Below are 11,852 nucleotides of genomic sequence, written 5' to 3'. Positions count from 1 at the left end.
TCTCACCGACCAATCACTGGTAAGCAATTTTCAGAACTAGTGTTGTGCCGAAAATGATCCCCCTGGCATGAAATTTCCCCTCTCGCGAAAACGCCCCAAAAAACAACTTTGCAGTAAATTTCGGAGCAGTTGCAGCTTGTAAGCTACCTTTTTTTTGTCAATTTTGTCATGTAGGTTTTAGATCTGGGGATGGTGTAATAATAGTCTGTAGTTTGCCAAAATCTGTGCAGCCCTTTGGGACCCTTTGTGAGTAAAGGCTATGCAAAATACATATATTGTAAACCTTTCATAAATCACTTTTGAGCAAGTTGGAAATATTGTCTTTTGCAATATTACATTGTTCTGCAACGTCTGCTCTAGGGGGGTCATTTCATGCCAAGGAGACAATTTTCAGCATGACACCGGTCCGCGAGCTCCTCAGGTGTTTTTGGTGGGCCACCTTGTGCCCGCGAGCATCAAGTTGATGATTGCTGTTGTTGACATTCACTGGCCAAGTCACCAGGGCCTAACAGGTAAGTATTGTAAAATTTGAAAAAAAAAAAGCTTTAGTCTTTTATAAAATAGAGGTTCTCACTTTTGAGAAACACTTGTAAATTTCAAGCTTTGTTTATTGCAGCTGAAGTGTCGTTTACAGAGATGTAAGACTAACACACCACCCAAAAAGTTTTTTTTTTACTTACCTAGATGGTGTCGTTGGATATCCCCTTTTTGGGAGCGACAACAAAGCTTCACGAAATAAGAAATACAAACAATAAAAGTGCTTTATTGTGCTAAAAGTTAAATCTGAGAGAGTACCCCAGCATCAACTGCACAAGTCTGGCGCCAAGAAGCGAAATAAATCGGATGTGGAATGTCGTCATCTTGTGATTTTCTTCGTGGAATATTCATGGAACTTAAAAGCACGTGTTTATTAGTTACCGCCATCTAGCGATGGGGAAACATATTTCGAACAGCGCATATGGCACCCAACATCGCGGGCTGTCATTTTTAATAGGAAATTATAGTTATAAAAAGCTTTTTTAAACACACTTTACACTGTAAACTATCGAGTAAAACATTAAACTATTGTTTAATAAGCAATATGTTATCCAAGTACTGTTTTTACCGCTTTCAGAATTCATTTTTAGGAACTTGTTACAAACGCGTTAATGTCACCATGGCAATACTACAGTATTCGATTATTCTGTAGTTACTCATGCTAAGTTGCTTTCAATTATTATCATTTTATTCTTAAATATAATTTTGAGTTGGTTACGCTGTATGACAATTTTTCGAGCATATTTGGTATTGGAGTAATCCAAAAGTAATTGAAAGTAATCCAGTTAAAGTAACCCTACCCAACCCTGTTTATTGATGTATAGATTTTATTGATGTATTGATTGCGTTCTGGGATGTCTAGTTGTGGCGTTGTTTCGTTTTGTATTGTACAATGAATGTTTTTAGACAGCAATTGCATTGCATTGCACGATTCTTTCGTTGCACTATTATTATAACTTAGGCTAGTCTCTAGCGCAGGGGTGGCAAACAAGTTTGACACAAAGAGCCGAAATTTTTAACAGTGAGAGTAAAGAGCCACACCGCGCACTGACCTGCCATGACAGACACACACAAACACACACAATGAAAACATATTATTTCCCATAAACACTCCTCCCCTTACAATACAACAAGTATTGTTCTTGTGTTGATTTCAAGGAAGTGTCCACCTTCAATATACACAAAAAAACTAAACATGAAACAAGGCAAAGAGCCACAGTATATAGAAAATATGATGAAGCAAAGAGCCGCATTTTTATTGGCCAAGAGCCGCATGTGGCTCTACACCCGCGTGTTCGCCACCCCTGCTCTAACAATTAGGATAAATAAGATAAATAGAACCGATTATTTATCCTGACATTCCTTTCTTATTTTTCTAAAGTCTTTATTAGATGTTTATCCTAAATTGTCATGTCTTATCTCGTTGCATAGGCTACAAAGTTTCACCAGATAGATATGAATGACAATGAACCCAATTCAATTTAATCAGTCATGACATGATTTAGGGTTCTAATTCTATCAAGGCCCCCCAAACAATACATATTGTGTTTTTGTACTTATCAGCATACTAATAGAAAACAACAGAAACAAATTATATGGTTAGTTATTACATCAGCTTTAATACTTGCAGTACAATTTACAAGAAAAAAAAGAGAGAAATACAGTATTAGATTTGCTCAAGGTCAGTTCATTTGCAATTATGCGACCCTTCATTGTGTCCGATTTCTCAAACATTCAATATTCATAACTTTAACTTGCCATTTTTTTTCATCATTTTTGTGTTTTTTTCCTCTCATGTTTCACTTTTATTATCAGATACATTACATAGTGGTATAGGTAGACAGCAAAGCCTCTTGATTGTGATGTATGCATGTGTGAGCATGTGTACTGAGGATTGCATGTAAAGCAATTATGCAGATTGACGGTAATCATTTTTTATCTATGTACTGCTGTAAAACACAAAGCCAGCTACAAATAATGTGCCACAAAGGACACCATGCCATTGCACTGCAAATAAAGGCCTCATCTGGTATGTTGATCAGTTTTACAAGTTTTGTCACATCGATGACACAGCTGTCTTTTAAAACAGCTGGGTGGCTTCAATAGCACCAAAGTGACACACTGGTCAAATTGTATTTATTTACCATTGCATCTGCGTTTTCTTGCTCTTTGCTAGATAATGAAACTAAGAAGTTTTGCTCTTTTTTTCATATGCTTTTTCATTTTTCATGGCACAAGCCTTCACATTATAGAATTCTTTTCTATTCAGTTGTCTTTGTCGTCTTTATCACCGCGGCCTGAATCTCGATCAGTCTCCCTCTTGGATTCCTTCACCACCTAATGAGAAAATGATGTTCATATCTTTAAGGTTCTAAAAGATTAGCAGAGAGAATTAAATGAGTACAAGCAACGTTTTTAATTGGATCCATACCTCTCCATCTCTAGTCTCAACCGTCTTTATCACCACAGTCCTCTTGGTGCCACTATCGGGTCTGGGTTCATAATCTGAAATATAATACCATAAAAATATAGAATTTACTGCATTTAATATAACATATTGAGACTGGACCAGTTTTGTATGTATTCCTGTCTAGACTAAAATGGGTTAGAAACCTATGTACATACCAGGGACCGATACGCACCATTAAAAAAGTTTGCTTTGATTATATTTGAATGTTTTGTCTCACTTAGGTACACCAGCAAAATTGTAAGCAAACTATAAAGATGGCTTAGCTTGATCTTTAAAGAGTATGTTCAAATCATTTGATTTTCTTATATAGAATGGTAACCAAAACTCACCACGGTCGCTCAGGTGGTTGACCATGCCGATATTGAGGGTAGGCATGGTGATCCTGGTGAAAAAAATAGATTTTGGGATTAAATCTCAGAAATAAAGTCCTCTAGTTGTTTTTTTTAAATAATAATAATAATAATAATAACAATACAAATCATAAAATCAGATAAACCTGCATTTTTTAAAAGGGACAGTGTGTAATATTTATTGCTTTTTAATGGTACAAAAAGCTTTCATTCAGCAGAAAAACATTGATTTGAAAGGTTTGTTGGTTGGATCTCTTAACCGCTAGGGTAATGGGAGTACCATTTCCTGTAGTGTGTCTTGGGCAGATACAACCTGGTGGGGTCCCTCCCTACCCAGGGAAACATATATTTCCACCCAGTCTTGAACCAAGGACCTTTTGCGTGTTCGGCGAATGGGCTAACCAAATCATTAGTCAAGAAATTTTCGGTTGAACAACACCATACAGCGACATCTATAGTGGTCAAATACTACACAATGTCCGTTTTTAGGAATATTGTTGTCATTTTGATACAAAAAAACCCCCAACAAGATTAAGCGTCTTAAAAGATTAAACAATTACACTAAAAATGTGAAAAATATTCTGCCAAATAGGGGTCAGAATGTATTTTTACAGTGTATACATATTGTCGAAACAAAGTCAACTCTCTCTCACCTGCTCTCCTCCCCCTCCAATAGTTTCCGATAAGTGGCAATTTCGATGTCCAGGGCCATCTTGACATTGAGGAGGTCCTGGTATTCCCGGAGATGGCGAGCCATCTCGTCCTTCAGGTGGCGGATCTCGTCCTCCAGTCTGCTGACATTGTCTTGGTAGTTGGCTATTTCGTTGCCAAACTGATCCTCCATGTCGCGCATCTGCCTCAGGAGTGCTTCATTCTGACATCATGCAGTGAAATCACATCAAGGCTACATGTCGTGCATGTAATCATGAGGTCATGCAAAAGAAGAAGATCAAAAAAACGTAACATAACAAAAACAAAAAAAATGCTGTCCAGACCGTGTTCTTCAATGCGTCAATCTCACAGTTCAGCGACTGGATCTGCCTTCTGGACTCTGAGGCCTCCTGCTTGGCCTGCTTCATAGCATCCCCATTGCGCTTTGCAGATTCGGTTAAATCCGCAAACTGCACATATTAAAATGATAACCCAGAATTAAAATGCATCTTTGAGTGTGTGTGTTTTGTGTTTATGTGTGTTGTTGCCAACCTTGGACTTATACCACTCTTCTGATTCCTGCATGTTCTTCGTCGCAATGGTCTCATACTGGGCCCTGATGTCCCTCAGAGCACCGGTGAGGTCCGGTCGGGTGCCGTGGTCCACCTCCATCCTCAGTTGCTGGGTCTGCACACTCACTTGAACATCTTGGATTTCCTAAAATAAAGAACAGGAAACGAATTGTGTGGTTACTTTGGAACTTAAATGTCTGTTTTCATTCTAAATGAAATCATATTGTGTTATTTTTACACTAAAAGTAAGAGTGCCTGGAGGAAACCTAAGCAAGGACGGGGAGAACAAACCCCGCACAAGAAGGATGGTAGCTCTAACCACTCATCCGCCGTGCTGCCCGTTTTAGCTAAGTTGATGAATGTAAACAAAAGTAAAAAGTGGATTTCACATCATGGAATAAGATTTACTTTTAATATATGAGTGTATAATTTCCCACAGTAAATGTTGTAAATATAATTAAATGAAATGATCTGCATTTATATAGCGCTTTTCAAGTCAATGACTTCCCAAAGCGCTTTACAATGTGCTCCACATTTCCCAGTAGCGGCTTGTATTGCAGCCATGTAAGACGCTAACCTGCTTATTGGGGGTATTAGGGGTTCAGTGTCTTACCCAAGGACACTTCGACATGTAACACGGACGAGCCGGGATTCGAACTGACAAGCGCTCTACCTCCTGAGCTACTGCCGCCCCAATAATTCATGTATAAGTTAATATAAAGACAATGGTTACACATTTTACCATCCTTTTAGCTAAAAACAGAACAGCCCTTTAATGTATTTCTGTAATTTGCAACTGAAAATGTTTGAGTCCTCTGACACAAAATTTAAAATGTCACAAGAATTGACACTTACTTCATCATGCATTTTCTTTAGGAATTCAATTTCATCCATCAGGGACTCGATCTTCCTCTCCAGCTCCAATCGGGATAGAGTGGCGTCGTCCACATCCTTGTTTTTCGAAAAAATATATCAGAAAAAATGATACTGTCGTTAGAAAAAATGGTGTATATTATTACCTCAAGAACTCAGTCCAACTGAATTTAAAGTGTCACATTTTCATGTAGAACATGCTGGACGTTTTTAAACCATAGCATATTAGTTTTCTACAAACTAAAATTATTTAAGGAAAAATGATACCGTGTTGGCATGGTATATTAAATACGCAATAATGAGATGCCAAACAATATGTAATTATGTTGAGATTTAAGGGGTGGATGCAAAAATCACCATGTCTGATGTTAAAAAAAGATTTACTTTTACTTGAGGCGTGGCCTAATTCATGATCCTGAGCATCTAACACATCCAGCATGATGTTTATTCTGCTTGCATCTGTTTTTAGTATTTTAGTATTATTGCTATTGTCTGTTTGTTATTTTGACTATTGTGCACTGCTTACCCCATTGTCACTATTGGCCAATCATGTTGCTGTTCTTTGATTGACACACCATTTGGGGTGGATCTGCCTTTTGTAACCTAGGAGATTTAATGAAAGAAAGGGCTCAAGGGATTTTCTTATCTGGAAGTTGTTTGTACAGTCTATGACTGTTCTCCTCGCGAGTTCAAAATATATTGGTGTGTTCACTCCTTATTTTGAGTGTCTAATAAACTAATACTTATCAAGCAGAATATCTTTGTTCATTGCATCTGCCTCCTAGTGATTCTGTTTTTTTCCAAGCTCAGGGAAGATATTGTAAATTTGACTGATTAGGTTCTAAAAGATATATTCTGTGACACACCATGTATCATTTAATCGAGTGATTTTTGTGTTTACCTTGCGGAAGGCTGCAAGATTATTTTCAGCATCGGCCCTCTTTTGGGATTCTTCGTCCAGCCTAGAAGACACGAACACACAAACACATCTTTAATCTTTTTCCACAAAGGGTATTAGCTGGGAACGATAAGGGCACTTTGGATCAATTTGTTGATTCACTGTCCTGTAAAAGGTTTTTGGAAGTAGTGTACCTCATGGGAATAAACACTAGCTGCTCCCTTTTCACTAATGAGGTTCAAGAAGGTCACCATTTTTCTTTATAAGGTTTACTATGCCTCACAATCTATTTCCCAGAAGAAATCTGTAAAATGCACATTGAGGATGAAAATGACAACAGTTTGGTATGTAATTGCCATAAATAATTGTATTGCTTTGACCTATTGTCTGTCCATTTCCTTGATGAGCATATCCGCGTCTGTTGTTTTGATCTTGCAGGGGCAAGACATTAAAATGATTAGGTAGGGGTCACATGGGTTCCTCATCTTTAATTCATGGTGGGTTGTAGATGCCTTTTTTCCTAATGGGGTCTCTGACACCATTTTAATCAACAAAAAAGGACAGTGAAAACTCACCTAATGGAGTTACTGAGTCACATTGATTTTTTTTCCCTCTTGCTCATCCATTTCCACCCTGCTTCTTTCCGGACCACACCCTTTTCCTGCCCACTCTCATATATTCGATCATGATCATGCCATTGCTAATTACCTCTGCTTGGGCTTTTTGGGAGAGGACGGTTCATAATGGTAATGTTTGAGAGATGCCTTTCACTATTGGGTCATTTTCTGTTTATTTCATTGTGCTAAATACATGTCTCAGAAATTGTGTGCACAGATTGCCCCTAGCTGGTGTTTAAGGTCCAGCCCTTCTCCCTTCACCAAAAGGTGTTTTTTTGAAATGAAATGAAACGACCTGCAATTTTTCAAGTCAAAACTTCCCAAAGCACTTAACAGCGTGCTTCACATTTCCCAATAGCGGCCGTGCAGCCATGTAAGGCGCTAACCTGCTTATTAGGGGTATTAGGGGTTCAGTGTCTTACCCAAGGACACTTCGACATGTAACACGGAGGAGCCGGGATTCGAACTGCGATCTCTTGATCCCAAGACGAGCACTCTACTTCCTGAGCCACTGCTACCCCATTTTTGTAAAAATAGAATGGAGAAGAATATAATTTCCTTTTATTGTCATTCTTTGTAACCATGCACACAGAACGAAATGTCGATACACCTGACCCGTACAGTTAAACTGTAGCGAGCCGATGCAGCCGCAGCCAAACAGGGCGCAGCCATTTTAGATATTAGGTTATTTTTATTGTTTTATCTTATAATTGGTACACCATTTATTGCACTTCAAAAAATAAATTATTTTTTGACTTGCATAACAGTGTTTTTTTTCTATATTTTAATTTTTGTTGTAAAGTAAGATTGAATGAAATAATCTGTTAAATGTTAACCCTTTTAAGTTGAATTAGATGAAAAAATAAAAATAGAATACTAAGAATAAATAAAATATTACGCTGGTAGACTATTTCATCAAACAACAAACAAAGCAGTATTGACATGCAAAAACACATTTAATAGCATATTGACATTTTTTCAAAATACTCTTATGTTGAGTAATTTGTATACTGTACATTTGTTGAGGATCACCTAGAGTGAGATGACATGATTGGCCACCATTAGCATAATATGGTGCAATTTGGTCTCTTTGAGTCTTGGTAGTTTGTATCCTTCCTTGTACTTTGTACCACTAGCTTTCAGTTACACTACACAAAACAGTGACATCTAGTGGTCTTATATTACAAAGTGACCATTTAACAATATTTTCCATTATCTCATTATTATATGTTAACTAATACTACTTTAAATGAAACAATAAAGATAGTTAAATGAAGAATCATGTTTAGGTATATTTTTCTTATTTAATAAAAGTAAAAAATTTTAAGGTGGGTCACTTGTTAGTGTAGCCCTTAAAACAAAAGGGCATCACATACCCACAGTTCATACTAGACAGATCCCCTTATCTAAAACCCAAATGAGGGCATAATAAGACTAAGACTAAGACTAAGAATACAAATAGAAATAAAAATATTTGTGCTGGAATGTAGATTACCTAATGTTTCTCGAGTTTTCTGACATTTCTTTATGCTGAGGTTTTCGAGTTTTTCTTTGCCTTCATGTAGGTTTTAGAACAAAAGATTTTGTAATGGTAGTCTGTGCAGCCCTTAGAGTCTTTTTTGATTTAGAGCTATATAAATACATATGCTTTGACTTGACTTGAAATATAATACTATGTAAAGTCAGCAACAAGATTCTGATTGAAATCACAATTTTTGGACTCGTTTTACTACATTTTTATAAAGTTTGAGATGACATTTGAGGACTATTTGAACACTTGCCCTCCAAGATGTCTTGTTTCTGCATGAGCCACACCTTGCTGACTTTGCAAAGCGCAGCGAAGTAGCATGACTCAGCAAGAGTCAATCTATTTATGGACCACACCCTCTCTCTCTCCCCCCCCTTCTAACTCCATCCATCCATCTATCCAATCATTTAATTTTGGTAGGTATGGAGAAGACAAGTCTAAACCACTATCAAGCAATCATTGTATTGTCCACACCAATTATATGTTATCACTTAACAAACTTGCATTATGTCCCCACCAATAGCGAGCAATTATTGTTTCGTCCTCAACAATGTTATGTGATAACTTGAAAAAATGCGCTCCATCCCCACCAAACCTACGCCCTTGCATCCATCCTTTTGAAAAGTTTTTTAAAAGTTGCTGCAAACCTCTGCTTGAGCATTCCCAGGTCCTCTGCCAAGTTGTCCCTCTCCAGTTGGTACTGGTCCCTCTCCTTGCCGATGTCATCCATCTGGCGTCTCAGCTCTCTCAGCTCGTCCTGGAAGATCTCAGTGGCACGGTTGGGCTGGCCATGCTGTTGCTGGCCTTTGTACTGGGTCAGCTCTTGTTGCAGTGCACCATTCTGCTGCTCCAAGTAGCGCACCTTTTCGATGAAACTGGCAAAGCGGTCGTTGAGCTCCTGCAACTCTGCTTTTTCATTGCTGCGAGTGGCGAGGAACTCTTGGTTGATGGCTTCGGCCATGGTAAAATCCACCTTGTCGTAGGTCAGACGCTGGGCCGGGCCGGTAGGCCGGGAACGCTGTTGGTGGTAGGAGGTGGATCGGGAGGACACCATAGGCGAGGAGGACCGCATGTAGCGACCGCCGGGGACAGAGGGACGTGAGGAAATGCCGGAGTAAGAGGACATAGAGATTGGATGTGGGCTCCCGAAGGTGCGCCTGTAGGAAGTAGTGGAATGCATTGAAGAATGGCTCATGGTTGGTGTCTTGGGCGGATCTCTTAAGAGAGTGAAAAGTGCTGAGGCTTGGAGACTGTCTTCAAGCCAGCGCTGGAGGTTTATATACTCGCACACTGGCTTGTGACTCGTCACCCCCCGCCCTTCTTTCCCCCATCACTCTTTGTCTCAGGCCACTCCCTTCCGTAAAGAGCGACAGTCAGCTTCCGTCCTTCCAGCACCACTTTCTGTCTGGACAGCTCCACCCTTATAACAAGAGGACATCACATTACTAAAGATGTCTGCTCACGACCATCCCTTCCCTTCTCATGAGCCAATGTTCTCTTTGTCCAGAGTGCGTGTTCCATTTAAATCATCCAATTGATATTCTACAGAGGATTTCAGCATGTGTTCCACTTGTGATATTTTTGAATTTTTATCTATGTTCTCTCATGCTAGTGAGTTAGTTTGAATTCAGTCCTAATTCTTCCCATTTTTCTTACATCCACTTATCTCTTTTCTTCTTGTTTTCTTAACATCACCTCTCGTTTTACAGTAATTTGATACGTAATTGATGTCCTGGGGGCCTGATGCACTGCAATGACTCGACAGTTATTTAATAGCTTTAATGCTTTTCTCCCAATAATATGCACCAGTGAAATTTGATGAGATAACAATACTTGCATTTTTTTTGCATTTCAACTATAACAAATCAATCTGACTCAATATGTAGCATTTTCTTTACTGTAAAGAGTGTCCTTGTTTAAAACACAATTAAATTTTGACTGTCTTGTACTTATAAGACTCTAATAATATTATTATTATTATATACCTCCATGCCATGTCATGCCATAACATACCATACCATACCATACCAATACCATACCATACCATACCATACCATACCATACCATACCATACCATACCATACCATACCATACCATACCATACTGCGCTCTATTGGGCCGTAATGTACTGTAATTTATTGTAACACATCATATACCATTATGAACCATCTTATTTGACATACAGTATGTCACAAAAGTGAGTACACACCTCACATTTCTGCAGCAATTTCATCATAATGTTTAATAAACCAACACGGAAGAAACATCGCTTTGACACAATGAATGGTAGTACTGTATGTGTAAACCTTAAATAGCAGTACACATTTATTCCCCCCCCTCAAAAAACTCAAAATATAGCCATAAGTGGCTAAAACTCTGGTACCAAAAGTGAGTACAACCTTAAGTAAAAGTTCCTGAAGTTCAATATTTTGTGTGGGGACCATTAACTTGCAAAACCACTTTAATCAACTTTATTCAAGATCTTGTGCTTCTTCACTTCTCCACTTCTCTACTTGAGGATGCCCCAAATATGTTTTATTGGCTTTAGATCTGGAGACATGCTTGGGCAGTCCCTCACCTTCAACGCTAGCCCCTATAGAAAAGCCTTTGGTCATCTTGGAAATGTATTTAGGGTAATTTTCAGGCTGGAACATTGCCCTGCGACCCAGTTTATGGAAGGAGGGGGACATTCTTTGCTCCAGTATTCCACAGTACATCCTTGAGTTTGTGTTTCCCTTAATGAAATGCAACTCCCCAATTTCAGTTGCACTCAAGCAGCCCCAAACCCTGATATTCCCAACACCATGCTTGACTTTAGGGATGACACAAACATGTTTGTACTCCTCACCTTGTTGCCGCCCACATGATTCACACCATTCACTTTCAGGACAAATTTCAGCATATTACCTATTGCTTTCTTCTATTGATGTTCACTATGTTTTGTGTACTGTTACCCAATACTAGGTGTAGTGCATGCTGGTCATCCTGGAAGGGCGATTACTACTTGTGAGGGCCCTTCTCAAGGTTTCTATTTTCTTTGCGCTGAGGTTTTTCTTTGCCCGCATGTTGGTTTAAGATCAGGGGATGGTCTAATTGTAATCCTGAGCACCCGAGCAGTCCTTTGAGACATCCTGTGATTAAGGGCTATACAAATAAACGTGACTCAACTTGACGTGACTTGACCATCTGAGCCAAATAAATTAATCTTTTCTCATCAGACCATAGTAGTAAGTCATGGTCTTTGTTTACCTAATATTATTTATTGTGTCAAGGCAATGTTTCTTTAATGATGTTCTATTCAACATCATAATTAAATCTCTGCAGAAACGTAAGGGTTGTACTCACTCACTTTTGTG

The 11,852-nt window shown here is 38.7% G+C and overlaps 1 protein-coding gene across 1 annotated transcript; it reads right to left on the bottom strand.

The window, feature by feature from the left end:
- Positions 1-1,989: 1,989 nt before the first annotated feature.
- On the bottom strand, positions 1,990-9,765 carry prph (peripherin). The gene is made up of 9 exons (XM_088338598.1): positions 9,144-9,765; positions 6,355-6,415; positions 5,436-5,531; positions 4,561-4,725; positions 4,353-4,478; positions 4,011-4,231; positions 3,337-3,389; positions 2,969-3,042; positions 1,990-2,874 (listed from the first exon to the last, which is right to left on the bottom strand). The coding sequence occupies exons 1-9, from the start codon at positions 9,689-9,691 to the stop codon at positions 2,803-2,805; spliced, it is 1,416 nt and encodes a 471-aa protein (XP_088194724.1). The 5' UTR covers positions 9,692-9,765; the 3' UTR covers positions 1,990-2,802.
- Between the last annotated feature and the right edge of the window lie 2,087 nt (positions 9,766-11,852).

Source organism: Urocampus carinirostris, chromosome 6 (genome assembly GCF_059441175.1).
Source record: "Urocampus carinirostris isolate Australia breed hairy pipefish chromosome 6, RoL_Ucar_1.0, whole genome shotgun sequence".
In the NCBI taxonomy this organism is placed as follows: Eukaryota; Metazoa; Chordata; class Actinopteri; order Syngnathiformes; family Syngnathidae; genus Urocampus; species Urocampus carinirostris.
The sequence above is the reverse complement of the archived record's forward strand: the minus strand, read 5'-3'. Positions and strand labels throughout refer to the sequence as shown.